The sequence below is a fragment of the Diuraphis noxia genome, unplaced genomic scaffold, assembly GCF_037042655.1.
Source record: "Diuraphis noxia isolate RWA-SAM2 unplaced genomic scaffold, SU_Dnox_SAM2 contig0003, whole genome shotgun sequence".
Classification (NCBI taxonomy): domain Eukaryota; kingdom Metazoa; phylum Arthropoda; class Insecta; order Hemiptera; family Aphididae; genus Diuraphis; species Diuraphis noxia.
Window position 1 is genome coordinate 48,116,149 of NW_028301713.1, and position 22,552 is coordinate 48,138,700.

Genomic DNA, 22,552 nt, shown 5'->3' on the forward strand with positions numbered 1-22,552 from the left:
GGCTAAAACTCCAAACGCTTGCGAGCGCCATAATATAGTTGGAACGGCGACCGTACAAGCGGATTGTACAAAAACAAAACCGGTTTATCCGTATAAAAAAAAATAAATATATAAATAAAAACCGAACGAACGAATATTACATTACGACAATTTATTACACGGTCGTTGTTGTTTTATAATATTCGAATTGGAAAACCGCACGGGGTAGAGGGGACGGCAGATTAATAATAATAATAATAATAATATATTTTTTTCTATCCTCATATACTCGTTTAGACGGCAGGTACCTGCAGCACAACAGCGCGAGATCCGTCGGATTGTATAATTATTATTTTATCTGTTAATGGACGCCGCTCGTCCGAAAAGGGGGCGGTGGCAGCGACGAACGAAATTACGCGGTTATAATTAAAATCATAATGAAACACACATAGGTACTCGTTTTTTTTTTTTTTTTTTTTGTACCGTGTCCCGAAAACCACAACAAATTATTATTTCAGAAATTACGATTGCGACTATCCTGCAGGGAGGAGGGGTGTGTGCGCGAGCGCGTGCAATTGTATGATATATAATATTCGCCGCCAACACGTGTACCTTATATATATATATAATATTATGTATGTATATATGTGCTTGCGTGAGTACGTGTGGGTAAGTGACATAATAACGTGCTAGCCACTGCCCGCGGGTTAAATTAAGGGCACTCTCGGTGCACACGAAAACCACTGACGTGCGATCAGATAATCGTCGTCGGTGGAGGCGGCGGCGGCGGCGGTAGGAATGACATTAAAGAAAAAGTTTTTATTGTTTTTTTTTTTTTTTATTGTGCGTCAAGCTTTTTTTTTTAAAAAAAAAGGAAGGGTCTTGAGGAGACGGGCAGGTGAATGTCATCGTCAAAGACTGTATAATGATAATATACATGCATTATAGCGATATAATGTAGCGCTTGTACAGCACACGTATATATTTGACGTGTCCCGCAGGAGCGAGCACTGCACGCTAACCTGTCACGACGATAGGTACACTGCGCGAGTAGATCCGATAATGACCGGAACGGGCCCCGCGGGGTTCGATATCGATCCGACGTCAACGTTATGTTATATGTGTAAGCGGCCACGAGCACACATTGATATATATTTTATTAAAGCGATGTCCGTCGAAAAACTAAAACGCGCTCCGCGACCATTTAAATACATATATATATATATATATATGAATATAAATAAGTTTTAAATTAAAAATAAAAGCTGTTTTTTCATATTATATATGCACATAATAGACAGTCTGATGTATAAAAATATATATTAATATGTGTGTACAATATTTGTTCGGATTCGATAGATTTTTCGTGAAAGATGAACAACTCCAAGTTCTTCGAATGTCTGTTTTGTCGGTCGCGTGGCCAAAATTTGTCTCTAAAAATATACACACACACACCGTTTACGAGTGGTGGCGCTCGCGCGTCTGGTTTGTGTTTCTTCCTGCGGGGACCCACTTGTGATAAAACCGCACTTGGGAGATGATCCAAATCAATTAATTTCTATATTTTTAGATTCCCGCGCGGCGTCGTGTTCGATAATCGAAATTGATGGCATAGTGCCTTTTCACTTTTTTTCTATTATTTTTTTCATTTTTGATGGATTCATTTTCCGGTGGCATACAGAAATCTTAATTGCGGAAGTCTTTGCTAATAATGAACAACGAAGAAAAAAAACCAACGAGAATGGAACAGCGAAGAACCGGAGGAAAAAAAAGATCCCGCCGCCCCGGGCTAATTTCATAAGGAACCGTCGTTTTTCTCTCTTCCGACGATTAACCCTTTTGTTAGGCCTTTTGTGCGTGTTTACCTCTTTTCCACCCATTGTACTGTATTATGTATATGCAAAAGATCCCCCCTCGAAAAGCAAAGCGATCCGATTAAATCGTCAAAACAACAGGGCATTTGATGTTTCAAAAGAAATCTCGGTGCGGCTGCACACTGCAGCTACCGCACAATGGACCGAAATTAAAAAAGTAAATAGGTATATTATAATATTATACATACTTATAGTTGCAAGATCATCGTCAGCTTTTGTGTACATAAATAATGGCAACAGTGTATTATATGTAATCATTTTACAGGGAGTAAAATTTGATAACAATTCAAAAAGAATTCGTTTATAACGCGTGACGTACACAATGTGTTTATACCTAGAGGATATACCACAAGTTGCTCGTTCTAACGAAAAGTTATTAATTAATAACATGCGTGTGATCACTTTTCGACGAATTTATCGTAATAAGTACGATGAACCGTAAATACAGTTTCTCTCAAACCTTCTATATGTTTGTGGATTTCGGTTGAAATAAACGACAAAATCACTGACACGCATCGCACATAACGCGACGCCGCGATAAGGACTATGATTATAATAAATACATCATAGTATATAGTTCAACGTAATCTTTTCGAGCACTTTTGATTCATTTGACCCGTCTTGGTCGCGCACACCGTTCTGACGGACCGTGACGAATGAGGGCGAAGGCGGCGTTTATTATATTAATATACAATATCGCCAAGGCGGCGGCGTGGCGGCTGCGAATATATTGTATACATGCGTGATGCATGTTGTGACACGTCATTTAACACTATACATATATATATATATATATATGCGCATGGACGTACAGGATTTTGCTTGCACACATATATATATATGTGTATATATATATGTGTATACGAATATAAGGGTCGTGTATATAATAACACGAGCGCGCACACATAGGCACATGGCAAGTATAACGGTATAATATTATATATAATGCGAAAAAAGGGCAACGGCGAGAGAAGAAGACGTGTTATACTATTATTATTATTATTATTATTATATACGAGCGGTGGCAAAAGATAAGAACCATTTCCCGGAGGACCCATCGATCGTCCGGCCAGTCCCTGCTCGCTCCTTCTTTTCTATTTTTCCCAATCATGCAGATTTGACCGTCAGGACTTGTGTTCATATTATTATTATTATTATTTCCGCCGGGTAGCTTCTCGCGTCATACATATATAATATTATATACGTAACCGTTGCTGGTTTTTTCCGTGCCGCAAAATGTACGACCGATATATATATATTGCGCACATATATACAGCTATATATAGTATACACACGCATGAAACCCGCGGATGTACGTGATCGTAATACCGGAGAAGAGGCGGCGCGATTGCCAGAAGGAAACGCGGTGGTGACTTGCTCAGCGAGAAGGACGAGGATGAGGATGAGGACGAGACGACGACGACGACGATGATGATGATGATACACGTCGTGTAAACCGCTGACCAACGCTCGTTTTCCCTCCGCAGCGCCAGTCACACCGCATACATATAAATGGAAACTTACAACCGCTGCATGTGAACATTAATTTTTGAAAAACCTCCCGAGATTTCATATAATATCACGTATGTATATATACTAAACGTGTATATAGTATTGCGACGTTCACGATTTTGCGGCCAAAACACATCATATTCGTTATAGTTATTGCTATACCCATCACCACCACACCTTATTATAACGACCGATTGTTTGATATTATTATAAGACTATTATATTATAAGCGCGATTTTCACTCAACTGAAAATGATACGTTTGGTGTCGAAAATCAGATCGACGTGGTGAGCCGAGTTTTGCGGTTGATAAAATCCCGCAGACTAAGATTATCGTATAGAATAAGTATAATACTATACATTTAGATATAGCTAGGTTCGTTTACCGCGACTATTTCGTTTCCGAATTTCTGACCCGTCGGCGACATGGTATAACTTGTAAATTGTAATATAATGTCACTGCAGTCAAAAGCCTACATTATTATATAGGTATTTAATACTTATGTTATAATAAGCCAACACAATGCGCAAAGAAATATAATATCATCTGCATTAACACTTTTTATAAAACTTATACACAAGAACTTAAACTTAGATTAGGTACTAGAAAACTGAATAAAAATCATTTCGAATTGCTGGCCAATAAAAATGTAGAATTACTGAGTTGATTGTACTTATACATTATTATTTCTCTCGAATATTAATAACAATATTTTGAACGAAATTATAGATAATTATAACAATAATTGTAAGTATAATCTAATACCTAATATACATAGGTACACCCGTGATGATTAGGATTTTTACACCTTTAACCGACCAATTCATCGTGTCAAGAGTTTTAAATAGTGAGACGGGTACATTGAAGTTTATAAAATTAAAAAAGAATAAAGATGGTCATACAGCATATTTATGGCACATTATATGTCAACATTGAATATTGTAGGTTATACCAATTAAAATCATAGCATAAACTATCGTAGTATTTGCACATCAATTCTGTATTTATTTGATTGAGACTTTGTGCGATCGAATTGCACGTCGTTACAAATATTTCACACATATACGTACAATAATAATATACACATTTGTACGCATATCAAAGTACACTTTGAAACTCGTAAATTGATCTGTTCGTAATCCACCTGAGACATGTGGCTGCGCTGACCGTTTCGGGTCGAAATATAATATATATATATACATAATGCGTGGTATATACGAATGCCGGCCGATATAATATGCGTAGGTAGTGCCTATTCGGAGAAAATAAATTGGATTTTTGTTGTAAATAACGTGTGCGGCTAAAACAAAGCCAAAGTGCATATTATATATATATAATATGATATTGACATTTACGTCAATCGCAATATAGTGCACGCGTACCTATATATAATATAGGTACCATACCACGCTCGAGTCGCTCTCGCGGATTATCGATTTCTGCGTTGTGTGTCAATAACTTTGACACCGATGATGTATACTTTATGAATTACGGACTTTCGTACCATAGTATTGCAATTGCGCGGTAGCTCTATATGATAACACGAAGGTCGTTGTCATCGTCGCAATTCTAACGCAAATTAATAACGATATAATATTATTAAATGGATGCGTGATGCGTCAATGCGATCTCGCCATAAATACTAATGTTTATTTTTGAAGGTGTGTGTGTGTGTGAATCTGTTTTTTAATTACTGTTATTGATGTTTATAATGTAAACTGTATAGGGAAGACGACGGTAAGACGGGAGTAAAAAACACGCTTATGGAAAAAAAGCATGAAAAAAAAAAACCGGAAATCCGTATAATGCACTTTATTAATTTATAATAATATTATATATTTGTGCGAATGCAGTAATTTGCTACAAATAGCGTTTTGCTTTGGTATAGTATGATGTAGAAGGGGTGGCAGTAGTGTGAATCTACAACGGGACGATGAGGACTCGAAAGTTTCAAACAGCAAAAGTCTGTGGCGATGGCGGGCAATGTGGCGGGGAAAATGTTTAACAACAAAAGCCGTGCAATTACAACGTAAACACAACGAGAGACGAGACGCTGACGTAAAACAAACAGAGAGCGCGTCGTCCTCCCGGTGCGGTGTTTGTTATGTATATAGACGGTTAGGGCAGAGATCGCAAGTAGCTTATAATAACAATAATAATGATAATAACATCTACCGAGAATTATTACGGGCAAAGCTAATATTTGACGACGATGACGACGACAACGACGAATATATTACTTATATATACATACGTATATATATAATATGTGTTATCGTCGAAGCGAACATAATTGAGTTATTAAAATATGATGTCTTATAAAAGGTACAAAACACAATGCCGTAATAGGACATAATATTGCGATCTGTAATATATCATCATAAGTTATAACGTATACGTGCAATATAATGTACGGAAGCGAACGAGGCGCATAAACTATACGCGGAGCTCTTTCTGGCCAGATTCACCGTACTCTCTCACTCTCTCTCTCATTCTAACCGTCCCTTCAGCCCCACCACCCCGACCGGACGTTAATTGAATCTTTTTTCGCTCACCCCTCCCCGCGCTCGCTGCAACCCTTCTCTTCCACGGGGTCATTGCCGCGCTGCAGCTATAATAATATATACGCGTATATATATTGTATACGGCGGCGGCGGCGGCTTTTCGTAATACATTATGGTTGTGTGCGTCCAGTTAGGAGCGTATATAATTAATCGACGGAATCGGCATTTGGCAGAGAGAGGTATAGATGGGGAGGATACAGGGAGAAGCAGACGGACTGAGTGAGACGGAGAGAGAAATCGAACGGGTTATATATATGGAACGGGGTAACCTACCATTAATCACGGGGCTGCTAGAGGTACGTCATCGACAGGGCCGGGCTATATATATATGTATACGATTACGATGAGGTGCGTAGTTGTGCGTGTGCAGTGTGTGTGTGCATGTGCGTGTATATACGGTTTATATTACGCCACCGACGTCGTATTTAAAATATAAATCGAAGGGCGTGGAAATCACTTTGTCATTCGAACGTGCTGTAGTGTGTAATACACTTCTGCAGGGGCTGGCTGAGATCGCGAAATATAATTATACGCATTTACACGCATTTTGGTCGTCTGCGGGTCCTGGTAAACGACATGGAGATTTCGATGCGTATATTTTACATAATATAATATAATATGTTTATGAGGCATCTCGTCGGTGCTGGTGTCTTTCTCGGTGTATACTCTGGTTGATTATCGTAGCGTTATTATATTATTATTATTATTATACTGTCGTCACGCTGTATATAACGTACCTAATACATGATTTAATTGGCCGCACGTATACATATATATAATGATATGAAAACGTATATCTCTTATGGAATATATTTACGATTTTCACGGTTTAATTAATAATTCGTCGTCGTCGGATTTGGTGGAGACTAGCTGCGGTCAGTCGCGAGTTTTTTCCCATTTTTTTTTTTACACGGGTGGGCGGGCGTTTTAATTGACGGAGGGAAAAAAACGGAATATGAAGTGATTTTCTCATAGCCGCGACCGCGGTCGTAGTAGAATGTAATAATTATAGAGCGCCATGGTACGCGTGTGGCCGATTTCTTTTGTTTGGACGAGATTCGTTGTCGTCATGGTCAAGCGACGACACCGGGTCGGTCAACTTCACCGCTGCGAACACAACACGCGAAACTCCACGAGCGGAGAGAATAATTTAAAATATAGGAGGTACCTATTTTTACCCGTAGTGTATGCGGTAGTCGGCCACACCTACAGCCACGTTAAGTCTTCGCACGTGACAAGCCTATATAACGTTATACATATAAGTATACGAGGCGAGAGCAAAATATTATTAGTATACTAAATAAACTAATTAATATAGGATACGGAGCAACAGTAGATAATTGGACTGTGCGAAATTGGTGTTTTGGAAAAAATAACCATCTGACCCATGGTAAATCTGTTGAAATTTCTCAAGAAGTTTATTATGTCCCGTTATAGTATTTATATTGTGTACGATATATCATAATATATATACAACATAACAGCCGTCTGAATAATATAATTTAAGTATACATTGCATGGACACACACCGTAAACGCGTTTTTAATCCGTCTAAACTATATAAATGAGGTATATATACACCAACTGGCAACTATATTATATTGTCAATCCTATTTCGGCTTGACGGATAGGCACCGTATTAAATTTTCAGAATGTCATTCTCTGGGCGGTAGCGGATGTCCCCTTTACAATAATATAATATATTATACATATAATATAAACACGAGCGTATATGGGGCCGATCGCGAGTAATCAATCTCTGCCGATCGCGCATGCCGTCATTTGACTACATATATACATAGTATACATCCTAACATTGTACACTTCGTATTAATATGTGCGTGTGCCAAGCTGCGTCCAATAGTCGTCCGACATTTGTCTGTGCCGAAGTGCGTGTTACGTATTCAATTGGCATGGAAAAACCTACACGACTATGTTCTCATATATATATATATATATACGTTATGTATCGTTTATTTATCCCTAACACTTAGGTATATATATACCTAGCCTTTCGGATGGCGATTTATTTATTACGCGCGCAAATATATGTAGATATAGGCATATAGCTGCATGAGCGCCACCTATTGTATAATATGCACATCTTATGAATGCACGTTTACATTATATTACATGCAGCGAATACAGGTATAGCCGTATAGGTACAATTTATGTATATGTATATATATATATATATATTTATCTTTCATTTCCCTATTTTCTCTATATTTTTACGCCTTTTGCAGCATTTGCAGGTTGTTTGTGCTGCATAACGCGTGTAAGGGTCGGTCTACGGAAAATCCACACGACCGACTGTGGGTCTGAAAACGTTCGAACGCCAAATAAAAAACAAAAGTATATTTATGCGGTTTTTATGCGGACCCAAAAACGTTATGCTAACGACGGGACCAAACGCGGACCAAACGCGGCCGACCGTCGGCTGTCTGCTCATTTCCATAACGGTATACCGGACCGCCCGATAGTGATAGATATTATAATATTGCACTGTAGGGAATCGGTTGTTCGTATATTATAGTTTTCCATTTGGTTAATTGCGTGCACCCTTGAGCCATTTCTCTCGATCGTCGCCGCCGTCGTCGTATCTTTGACACCGCCACCATAGAGCAACGACGTACATAATATACATAATACGCATATAAAACACAGTGGAAACGTCGTATATTTTGCATATATAGTATATAAGCAAAAAAAAAAAAAACAATTGATTTCGGATTCAGGTCACTCTTATTCTTTCTCTCTCTTTATCTGCCACCACTCGTTTATTATACCGATATATAGGCCGTAAATGATTATGCCAAGAGTAAAATTCGGGGGGCTGGCGGGTCGACTTTGGCCAAATCGATTTTCACTTCGTCTCCGGGGAACAAGCGCTACCCCCGCCACCCACCGTATAAACTGCATGTTTTATTAAACAGAAGCGTACACGGCTTTAGCCGTAAAGCAAAAACAGAAAAAATAAAAAAAATAGAAAGAAGAGAACAACGAGCGCAAAGGGTGTCTGGAAATATATTACGAGCCCCGCGGAGACTTCCGTAACCCTAAAAAAATAATAATAATAAAAAAAAGGGTCTTAGACCCACAAAAAGAGCCGTGTGATATGTTAGAGAAAAACGCGTCCACATATATATGTATACATAATATGAGTTCATAACGACCATTATCGGTTTGACCCCAGTCAGCCACAGCAATTTGTACGACATGGTTGTTTGAGAGAGGTCGTAGGAGTAGTGTTATATGGAAGCAACTTATATTATAATGAGATTCCTAAAAAAAAAATCTAAATTGGTTCACTTACCGTGTGGGACCCATCCGTGACCACAAGCGTCGCAGAATCGTATGTGAAGTTTGCCGGGCGTAAAACAATCGCACACGCATCCCGGTACTGTACATCTGATGGCCTGCGAAAAAGTAAATCAATAATTTTTTTTTTTTATATCGTAAAAACAACAATCATATGCACGATTATATTATGAATTATGTTATAACTATCAGCACACACGCTCACTCACCGTGAGAACGAGTGTATTAGACGAGGTGATTCGTTTTTTATATTTAATATCTATACATATACTATAGCCATACCACCACCGCGACAACAAAAGAATCGAAAAACAAACTGAGTTTCTTCACTAGCGTATTATCATTATTATTATATTATTTTTCTTTCTATCCGATTCGCCCTTTATTGTTCCAAACGTCAATCTGTCGTTTAATGAAGTCTCCCGAAGTCATTGTAATAGCACATACGCACATGGTAGATATACATGTGTACACGGCGGATCGGTTTTGGAATAGGTGTGAAAAATAATAATAATAATGACGAAACGGCCCTCTTATACCGGCCCTTAATGTCGTAATAACAGACCGAGACTAAGATGATGGGTCATTGTCATTTGGTATGTGTGCGGGGAATCTATTGTGCCCCTTTTTTCGTGTGTGTATAACTATCTATCCACCTCCGTATAATATATAGGGACTGTTCCGTCGCTGTAACTGTTCAATACGATTTTTCGTTTTCGAAAATCATCATCGTTAAATAACAATAATTCGATATCACGAGTATCACCTGTCACACACGCACTATAAAAGTATAAACGCACTCGGGAGGCTGAGACACAACGGTCGTCCCGCGGAAGGTGCGCAAACAATAGTGATGTGTACCTAAGTATATTTATTAATATAATATACCTATAGCAAACAGACCGTCGACGATGACTCCTAACGACTTACATGCTTACGATGTTTGTTATATATTAGGCTCTCGTGGTTTAGATAATTTATAGAAATAACTTTTTATCTTTAACAATAATTCTTTGTGCATATTATAAACGTATAAAGCCTCATCAAATATACAGTTGAATAGGTTAACATTCTATCGATGACCGATGTCATTAAAATTATCGATACGTGTTATGTATATTTAACGATCTATATATTTAATATTATTATAATGAATTGTATATAACAGTGTACTTATATGCTGAGTAAAAAAATATAGTGACAATTTTATTTGTGCGCTGGGTGAATGTTTCCTAATTTGATTACCTTTCTTGTATAATAATTAAATCGTTAAAACATCTATACACCATACGAGCGCTATGTGAATGGGTTTGTGATTTTAGTGCGACAGTATAATTAAAATTATTAAACTGCGATATAAATAGTTTAAAATAAACATCTTTGACCCTGTAGAATGGTGGAATTTTACATGTGTTTACAAAATTGTTCTTAAAATAATAACAACAAAAACGTAATTGACGTTGTTAAAAGTTTGCGTGTGTTATTATTTTGTATATTATTATGGCATTTTCTGGTTAAATATACGTGGAACTATACAGCTGATATACGCCGGAAATATCATGTACAAAGGGTTAGAAATGATAGTCTTAAACTCTTATATAGGTACGCGAGATATCTGCACAGGGGAATCTGTGGCAGACGTGGAGTGTTGGCGCGCAGCCCTCGGGGTGAGATGAGACTCTGGTGAATAGTTATAAAGCCAGTTTTCGTCGATATATAATAATACATAGTATTACTATATATTTGTAGGTGTATATGTAGTATGTACGATGCGTATAATTTATACGAAAGTTCATAAAAGAAATACGAAAACACGTTTATTCCTATTAAAAAAATTGTGTACGTTGTACGAGTAGTTGAAACGGAAAAAGATCGAATATCAGATATATCTGCAGGCTGAAGCTCGGTTAATAGATGTCATCTGCAAAGATGAATTGCAGAAAAACGTCAAAACAGATTATTAATCAGATCTCATTAACTTGTATATATTATATATTTACATTTATAATGAAATTTAGTACTAAGAAAAAAACGGCTATAAATATATCGCTATACGACAGTGGCAGTAAGTGAAATTTATTGAACACAACAAAATAGTAATAATGCAGTACGCTGCAGAGGCGTGTGTATCGTATTTTTCGTATAATATATTATTATTATTATTTTTATTACATGTATATAAATTGTCTAATATATTTATATACATATAACATACGCCATATTAGCGTATTATTATTATACGTACAAAGTCGACGTAGACGTAAGTCGGGGGAACAGAGTCGGTAAATTAAATTTCGTTATCCTTTGCACGTTCGCGCATCCTTTAACGCCGCCGTCGACAGAGGAATATAGGTATTAGTGTATAGTTGTGGCGTTACGCAAAAGTAATAAATTCAAATATACACATTTTATCTCTTTCTCTCTATCTCTCTCGCCTCACTACCTTCCTCTTTTGACGACGGTGACGACGGCTGCTAAAAAGTATAATCGTCTCGTACGCATCACGCAGAGGGAGAAAGATGCAGCGACGAGTCGCTTCATCAGCACCTCCGGCTGCAGCTATTTAATACACGCGGTTCAAAGGGACGCATTTTTATCGTAGCTATAATATATTGTTATTATTATTATTGCGTTTCGCGAGAATGAGACACGTCGCTTGCTCGGTTTAGACGCGTTTATTTCCGGGGTGGGCTACGTATATCATATTATAATACTATATTATAATATTACATATAAGTATATAATACTGCAGAGTCGTCGACACCGCTGCCCCCGCCACCGTTTCTGTTCTGCTCCCCGCATATCTTCTCGTCCTCCGACTATTCTTTTATATTTGACAGATTAAAATTACCCTCGTGGGGCGACCGTGACAGCAGCAGCAACAGCAGAAGCAGCCAACGTCGGAGAAACGAAAGCGCGCGTAAATACGTTTATATATATGAGGTCAGTGTCAAGTAAATGATGTCTCTTCTACCACCGCCGCTGCAAACCCCCGGCGCGTACGTTCCCCGGGGACTCGGCTGCTATGATTTATGCAAGTATATATTACGCAGCTATATTATGTGTGTAGAGGTTTCCGGATATGATGATGCGCGGCTCCTCTCGTCTTGCGGCTCCTGCGAAAACTATACACGGATATGTCATATATATATATACATAATACATGTATGCATCATACCCATAGTACCCATAGTATACACGTATAAGCTCGAGTGTAGTTTTTCAATTTATATTTCCATGAGGGATTATTCGGGGATTCGCGAAAATTGGCTGCAAAATGGTTTTACCGCGTATATATATAAGTGTATAGGTACTCGCTGTATTTATATACACGCGATCGCGTATGTGTAAGTATACATACATAAGTACCTGTTACCTGTGGTCCACCCGTCGCCCCGATGAACCTATATAACGTCCGATACCATCATAACATAGGTACCTATATGGTACAACTGTAGCCGTTCTCTGTATATAAATCTATATATACATAATGATACGATAATATAATATGTATATAATATTTAATATTATAAAATTAAATGAGTACGCACGAATAACGAAGACATCAGTCATCCACTGAACTGTGCATTTTTTTTTTTATGTCAAAATCGAATTTGGCTTTATAATAATTGCGATATAGGTAATCACCGATCCGATAAACGATATAATATACTTCTAAACGTCTTCATGCTTTTAGCGGTTGGAGGTATATCTTTAAGAGAGCATAAATTGATTAGTCCGTTTATGAATCTATAATAGGTAATACCTGTATAATGTAAAATCGGTTGTATCTAATATTGTACTTTACTGCATTATTATATTATTGTTACTTGGAACACGGAATATCGAAACTAAAAATATATAATATTATTTATCATATTCTTCATACTTTTCCCCTTCCTACGTACGTACAGGTAAACTGTAAATTTCATTACAGGCAAATGACGAATTGACTTTTTTGCAATCAACAATATGTATAATATATATAGAGTTAGGCATAATTGTAAATGAAGTTAAGTATGTATTTTATGATGTATGCCACCATACATCATGGCATTGGTGCGTATTTTTTATTTTTGCAGTTGTTTTCGAGTGGTGAAATAAAAAGCCATCGTCGATCCTCTCCACGCCAAGCAAGCGCATTAATGCGGGGATACGTTATTATATTATAATATTACAATACATTTTCTCATGGTCTGCATTTTTCCGGGACCCACTTGATGTGGCGGGCGTATAAAGGTATAAGCTGCACCATATTTGTATTATATATATATATTTATATATGCATATAATATTATACAGGGCCACTCGTTGTTTGCTGAACACTTCATCTCTACTACTCGCTCTACCGGCCACGGCGGCTCAACCCTTCGATCAACACTGTAATTACGCCATTTTGACTTTTGCCATATTCTCCTGCGTCCCCTCAACCGACCCCCCCCCCCACAACTTCAACTATCTCCAATCGGGGGATATACTTTTTAACCCTTTCGACGTGACGGAAAATCTACGATCCAAACAGACCCGCCATACAATATTATAATGACGGTTGTTTATTTTTAAAATTTACATTTTACCCTAACGCGTTCAGGACTTAGTGTTGGAAATATCCTAATGTGTTTCCAGAATGTAACGGATTTCTTACTTTCCCGACTGCATTTATAATGCGCGTATATCTTTCGGATTAATATACCTACATATATATGTTTATCGTAAATACTTAGCCACCGTATTATATACACCTTTAGACAATAGACGCAAGTTAAAAATAATATAATATATGTTATTTTAAAATTGGTAGATACGTGATTGCTGCCGCCGACACCGCTGATAGACGATTTGAGATATTATATTATATTAGCATTTATAATGTACGATGCAAGATAATCATTTCCGATATAGCTAGGTAGTTAATTCACTGAATAATTTATTAATATTTTATAAGCAAGTTAAGAGTATAATAAAACACTCAGTGCCAGAAACGTAGTTGTCGCGATATTATAATTGCATCGGTGATGTCAACCCATCCGTAATAAAATCTCATTTAATTCCCACGGAGACAACTTTTACAAACACGATTAGTTTATGCATGTTGGCCAATGCCCAAACCATATTATATAAACGTAACTGAGAAATGGACGTTTTGCAGCGCACAGCAAATATTATTATGTAATTATACTGTGTTTAATTTTTTTTTCTTACTACAAATCATTATTTTGTCAAACGATCGCGGTGGCCGGTGGGAGATGGCGTAACAATTGCAATATTTTTAAGTACGGTAAAAATCGGTTCACCTTGTGAACGGGACAATGTCATCTGCAGCCAAGGAAATCTAGGTGTGATGTTATTACAATATAACCATGTATATAATATATATAAGTATAGGTACGTGATGTGATGTCACGAGTATATACGAAAAGCGGAATATATTATATCATTTTTATAATTAATTTCAAATTTAATGTAAGTGTCGTTAATATTTAATTATATAGACCCTAATACGTATAATTTCACTTCGTATACAATATTTGACGTGGCCCTTCGGTGGAATACAACTAAGCGTATCATAATAATATAATGATTATTATTATAAGGTATGCTGCGTAATATATTATGTGGTAGCTGTGTATACATATACAAGGTTTTGGGTCGATTAATAATATTGTCCTCAACGTACGACCTTTTCGACTAAAAAAAAAAAAAAAAAAATGTCTTAAAAGAGAAACAAATAATATGCATTGAATGTATATATTATAATAGTGAGATGACGATGATACGAACAAAATATATAAACATATACGACGGTTTGATGATTTTCAGAAAAATCGAAACTCAATGTGTAGAAGAATGCAAGACGATCGGACACGGCTACTGAGCGACGGCGACGAATTAAAGGCAAAGGGAGTTGGGAGGTAGAAATCATATTGTTATACCATTATTGTATACATATATATATAAGTATATAGACAGGCACAAAGAGAGCTGACTGTCGTTCGACACACTCGCAGGTAGTACGCACAATCATAATAGGAATAATGTATAGGTATTATTATTATTATTATTATTATTATTATTATTTGTCGTCTGCACGCAGCGAACACCTCTATAACCTAACCCGAACGGTATATGTTTTAAGACGTAACGATTTGTTATTATAGGGTATCAGTGACCGGCCGAGAGCCACTCCACTCGATCGACCACGCTGCACATGAGGTGGCCGCGCGGGCGGTATTCTTGGTTCGAGTGCATCCGTGTGACGATCGAAATTGCGGCGCAGAGACCAATAGAGTCGAGTGATTGGCACATTTCTTTGTGTCACACCTATTGTGCGACGGTTCAGTGTATTATACAGTGTATAATGTATATATATATATATTAATACGATGTACTCGTGTCGACGGACTGGAGGCCCTGCAAAGGGAAAATCGAATTACTCGGGTCGTCATCATCGCATTAGCGGAAATCTCCTGCACCGGGGTGGCATAGGTGGCAGTCATCGTAATATATGTATACAAGTAGTGAGGTATCTGTAGAGGTACACGGGCAGGAGCGCTCCTGTATTATATAAATATAATATACACATAAATTGAAAGACCGGGAACAGGGGAATGTACATCATGCAGATGACGACAAAAGGTTGCAAATCGATGGTCGACATCGGTGATGACGATATTACATATTATAGGTACACGGCGGTTTGCAAATGTATATTATATAATGTGTTCAAACATAATATATTATGTATATACTATATATTGAACATATAGGAGCCTGTAACATATGATAGCCACGACACTGAGTGAAAATTTGTAAATTATTGTATAATATAATATCCTATATATATATATATATATATATAATAAATTCGTTTATTTATATTAAACTATAGTATATGGACATATATAGAATATATGTATACCAATACGGAATAAGAGGAAACATGTTCAGTATATATACCGAGTGTAAATAATGTAATGCATAATAAAGCCGTCCGAATGCGTTGCACTCACTCTGGAAACCATCATATCTCGCCCCACACAATCGGCGGGGCACATGACGAAGCTCTTTGCACTACGACGAACCTAAAGTATATATATATATATATTATGCGCTCGATATATTTATATATATTATGCGAGAAAGCGTGTTTGCCGAAACGCGTACGACACACACTCACACGAGAGAGTGCGTATAATATATAAATAATCGCAATACCACCGCATTTATATTCTGAATCACGGCAATGGCAACTGTACAACAACCAACGGAAATACGATGACTGAGCGTTATTTATGTACGTCGTATAATATATACTATTTATTAATGTGCAAGTATTATATTATGTGTGTGAGCGACTGACCATCGTCGGCTCGTTTGTGCGATTTTCCCAATTTAAACTATGAGCGTTGCTTTTTCGCGTGACAATTTTTACGATCACAGAACACCACCGGTTTTTTTTTTGGCGATAGACTTATGTATGGGCGTTAACGGTAAAGTTCGGGAAAAAAAATTTGCACGATGTAAATAATTGTTTTTTTTTTTTTTTTTTTTGAGGAAAATTGTATTAGGTATGTATATATCATTCACCACTTGTACAAAAACCGTCATATGCATCATACAATTCATACATGATACATATATAAAATGCATACCTGCACGCGGTATAATAACATTATTATTCTTCTTCTTATTATTATTATTATTATTATAATTATTACTATTGTATATACACGCCTGTAACGCTAACACTGCACGACACGTCGTTCCCCATATCCGCTTATAGGTATGAATATTATAATTTACACTTTCAGCCAGCTATATAATACTATTATTACTATTATATATACATCCACCCACGTTCCTATGGCGGAAAACATTTTCCGCCACCGTGCATGACACGCGCGACGACCGCCAGACCGGAATTAACGTATCTGTTTGTTTTCCGAGCCGGCCCGCAGGAGGATATTTTTTGAGCGGTGGAGGAGAAGGTTTTCGCATGAGGTGGTGGGCGGAGCGGGGCAATAAATTAAAATAAAGATTTTCCTAACCCTCCCCTCGGCCCCGAGGTGGCGTGTCCCAGTGCAGTTATACCCATACCATAATATATACGTTCATTATATGTATAATATATACGAGAGCTGTATATATATAATATATATATATATATATATATATATATATATATACATATAAAGGGGTACGAGTGGCCTATACGTGATATGGTCGGTCGCCGCGCTTGACACACAACTCACTCACTCCGCCGCCGTCGCAGTTATCTGCGTCGCATATATATTATACATTATAAATGCGCGTGTATGTGTATGCAGGTACAAACGACGCACGACACGGTAGGGCGGTCAACCCGCCCCATTTTGTAGGTATACATTTATATATTATATTTAGCAGGTTTAGTGTGTGTAGGCGTTAACTGCACCGGTGTATAATACGCACGTCGCCACGCGATTTCCATGTACTACACGTCGACACGACACGGTATCCGACGCCTCGTCCTGCCCCGGCGTGGGGTGAGAGGGTGTGCTGTTTGCGGGTTGTCGTTGTACGTGTTGTTACAAAACGGTCGGTGTGGGCCGATAACGCGACCGAGATTATAAATACATGTTTCGTGGTAAAATTTATACGTATTATATATATATACCTACGGTGAGCAAGCGGACGAGCGTGTGCCGTGTCGCTTGGGATAGGGTGATGTGGTGGCGGACGCACGAAATCGTTAAGTTGCGGGTTTTTGCAAGGAGAGAAATATATATTATATTATTTAGGTATGTTCGGAAAGCGTCCGACGAGAAACCCGTTGGAAGACGAATTGGCGGCGAATTCCATTAGACATTATACGGACGCGTAAGAATGCACCACGCGAGTGGAATGAGCGGATTAATATAATATTTATTATTTCAATATATTTCGTGCATATTATAAAGTTACCTCCACACACACGTTTATATTATAATATAGTATAATAACATTATCATAATCCCATTCACGTGGTGGTCAATTAACGATAATAACACGCGCTTTGTATAATAGAAAACCGAACTCACAATAATATAATAATATTATAGACCAAGTCATATATATAACAGATATACCTATGTATCATGTGCGCGAGCGCGAGGGGTCTACGTGCGCGAATTTCCTGGATAATCTTAAATGACGCGGTGATTTTCAATGATGGATTTTACATAATATAATATATTATCGAAACGAAATGGCATAATAACGTCAACACAACAATGTAGGTGGAAAATTGAGTGTTGTTCAAACGACATGCGCGGTCTCTGATGAAAAAAAAAATTAGAAGGAAAAAACCAACCACGGCTATATATATATATATAATATTTTTACTATATTCGTATCGTAGTGTGTGTATTGTGAATATTTTTAAGAGCGATTGTAGTTCCCTCTCCGCCAGTCATATTCGATATTTTTACATATATACAGTAGGTAATACCTACCTACCCAAATATTACGTGTATATGTTACGGGCTTTCAAAATTCATCGGTTATCCGTCGTTAATTACCTAGGACGTTTTCGTCGTAATATGGCTGGTAACCTACCTAACAGCTGACCTGTCTCTCTCTTTCTCTCTCTCTCTCTCTCCTATATGCATCGCAGAAGATCGCTGTGTGTGTAGGATTGATTTGTGACCGTTTTCGTCATTTTCTCACGGCATCAACATTCGGCGTACGCACATTGTGTACAATATATACATATACGAATAAGTAGGCCTACACACACACACACACACACACACACACACACAAGTTATTTTCACATCGCGTGACGACCGAACGTGAAACTATACATATAGGAAGAGCCTCATCTTCGTCATCGATACACGTTGTGTAATGCACGCGTATATTATTTTATTATACGTAGGTATATAATCGTTTTGGTAGGTTCTACGCGTATATATATAATATATATATATATATTATATATATAGTATATACATAAGTAGGCTCTAAGTATGTATGTATAATGTATATCTATTCTCGGATTAAAGCGCACGCGGGTGTGTAAACGACGAGATTATATTGTATGCATACGTTATATCCCACGTAAAAAATCGTGATTATGTGAATTATATATGGTAGGTACATGCGAGAACCGCGGCACACATGACGGAAGTATTCTCGGAGCGGAAATATTTTTTCGCTTGGCAAATAACAAACAGCGGTGCCGAGGACCCTCACTGTAGAATAAGTTTTCCGCCCAGACTTGCAGGTGGGTCGGCGAAGTGGATCGGGATGGAAGGAGATGTATGCGCGCTGCAGTATTTTAATGGCAGCTATAATATTCGTAATTAATCCCTGGAAAATTCCAGTCCCAGTCTATATGCGCATACATATATTCGTAAATAATGAGCCACGGGGGCATGCCCGGCGAAAGGCATATTATTATGTATACAAACGGATATAGGTAAGCGAATCGCGGTTGTGTACCGCATTAATTAAAAAATAAATAAATAAAATGAAAATAATAACAACAATGACGTCCGCCAGTGGAGAGTTCAAGTGGCTACGGCGTACATTTATGCTGTCGGATTTATACGCAATGATATTATGAAAAAAATCGTAAAAGCGTGGGTAATGTCGGTGGTGAGGGTGGGTGGGAGGGTCGCGCCGTTCGTTGATTGGCATTCACAGTGAAAATCGTATAATATAGGTACAGTGCGCCTACCTAAAGTCGACTGCATATAAATATATATACACATCACGGCGAACCGATGTAATTTATTCAAAACTACAACTACAAATTGTTTTTTTTTTTTTGGAAAGGGGGAACTTATCTATTTTGGGGGATTTCGAGTAGCGATTGTTATACGGATAATGAGTGCGATGATTAGCATATAATTTGAATTGTTCCCGCTGTCGTTACATTATGGTTAACCGAAATCCTGAGAAATGCGATGTGTGGGTTTTCTGTTGGACCAGCATCGGGTTTAGGTACTCGATAATAATTTCTCCACGTATAATATTATTGTCGTGCGGCGATGTCCAGACGAACGCGCGCCCGTACACACACACACACACACGCGCGTGCGAGCTCACCACTGTATCCCGCTCGGCTGACTGGTACCTCTGGTCGTGATCGCGTCAAGGACTCGTCGTGAGACGACCGTCTCTACGGTCTCCATGGCTTACGACGACCGATTCGTATAATGTAGACGCGTTCAAAACCCATATATATATACATATATATATATGTGTGTGTGTGTGTGTATAAACGGTATATAATAATGTTATGAATATTATACTGTATACGTAGCCGCGCGCGCACCTAAACGCGCTCGCTGTTTTTCCAATTAGTTTCGATTTGTTTTTTTCACTCGAAAATACGAGTCGACGATTAATTTAATAATATATCGCGTGTATTATACAACGCACATGCAATACGCTCGAAGCGTTCAAGAACCGGACGTAGGGTGGCGGACACCGCACAAATCAATCACGTGGTGACCGTGCAGCGTGCGGCAATGACGCAGATCGACCGAAATCTATTTTATTTTTACATTGATTTTTTTTTTACTCTACACAGTCACTATAATACCATGTACATCACTGCGTCTTCGACGTACAAAAAAGCTTCACTCACTTCACAGTCTCATCATTTACAATATAATATATACCGTCATACCGACATAATATTATATCGGCACCTGTAAACAGTAAAGCGTACCTCTTATGCGAACAGTCGTAAATTATACGATATAATGTTATATATTTGTTCTGAAAATATAGCCATGCATTTCCACGACGATGTAATGTATAATATTATGATTGCGGTGTAGGCCCCTATACATACAATGCTCAACTATATATATATACAGTACATTATAACATGTTCACTAGCACGCGTATTATATATTATATATATATATATATATATATATATGGTATGCGCACCGCAAAATGTAATTTCCATATACGTAAAGGGTTGCGGGCGGTGTCAACCCCCTCTGCTGATGCCGGCCGGTCGGTCAACCTATATATTGTAATTTGTATTATTATTATTACTATATTATCCGTTATTGTTGTGAGCGCGCGCGGAAAGAGCGTATATTATTATATGGACTGATGACGTGCGGCACAAGGGAGAGGGATTTGGTAATAGAATGAGAGGAACTTGGCGAGAGAGAAAGAGAGATACGACTGCGCAGAGTAACTGAAGCAGGATAAACTGGAATGATGCAAGATGGACGGCTACGCATCGCAGGCGATAGATTGGCGGTGCATGAGGTGGTTTCAGGGGGATATTGACCTGTCAACGCGGACCGGATGGAATTAATGCTGAACCCTTTTGCACACGTACCTAAATATGTATACATATATACCAAACACACACATATAGGTACGTATATACACACACATACACAAGTGGTGGTGGCCATCATGTGCCGTTGTACACGAGCGCGAGTGCAATATTACGGTGCTGTTTGTGGTGGCGGGTATGGGTAAGCAAGGGGGGACAACAAGCAAATTATAATCCCTTCAGTTTCTGTGCCGGAAGAAGGGTCTCCATACCCATTGCACACATAGCGTCACGAGTTTATGGCATAGTTGCTCTTACTAATACTAATATATTATTATAAATTATTATAATGCACATTAAGTATATTATATATATTTACCAATATGACTATATAATATATAATAATAATATATAATAATAATATAATATAATATATATAATATACTATTATGATGTATAATATTGCAAAACTAACTTTAAATTTATACGGTCAACACATTTAGATTTTCATTTCTCTCTTACATTGGATCTGTTTAGCGTTTAACTGTATAAGGGTTGTAGTAGTATAGTACCAGTGGAAGTAATAATACTAATAGTAGTGATATTACACGTAGTTAACATCGCATAAAAACATTCTCGTCGTTACGGTCGTAAAAATGTTCATCGATTATTTAATAAAATATTATATGTCTATATAAACGCTCGTGCGCGAGTATAGTTGTGATGTTATGATCGTTGCCGCTACGGCATCGGTTTTAGCGATGAGAAGAGGAGACAAAGGAAAAAAAAAGGGGGTGTAACGTCATATTTTGGCGGCGATACAGAAGAGTCGATGTGGCGGCGGCGGCCGCCGCCTAGAGATAATGATCTCCGAGCGACCGCGGGCCAAAGAAATATATTACATTATTTATACAAAATTGGTTGCAGGTGTTTCATCATTTTTATTATTACTACACACATATACCGCTTTTTTTTCTCCTCCTTCTGCACCTACCTATACCAATACCTGCAGTATAATATAGATATAT

At 37.8% G+C, this 22,552-nt stretch overlaps 1 protein-coding gene across 2 annotated transcripts in view; it reads right to left on the reverse strand.

Moving 5' to 3' along the window:
• LOC107164809 (zinc finger protein basonuclin-2-like) overlaps positions 1–22,552 on the reverse strand; it is an 81,131-nt gene that overhangs the window by 32,876 nt on the left and 25,703 nt on the right. For both annotated transcript variants that reach the window (XM_015512768.2, XM_015512767.2), the window contains exon 4: positions 9,246–9,348. In XM_015512768.2, the coding sequence (XP_015368254.2) occupies positions 9,246–9,348 (103 nt within the window). The remainder of the gene's footprint in view (positions 1–9,245; positions 9,349–22,552) is intronic.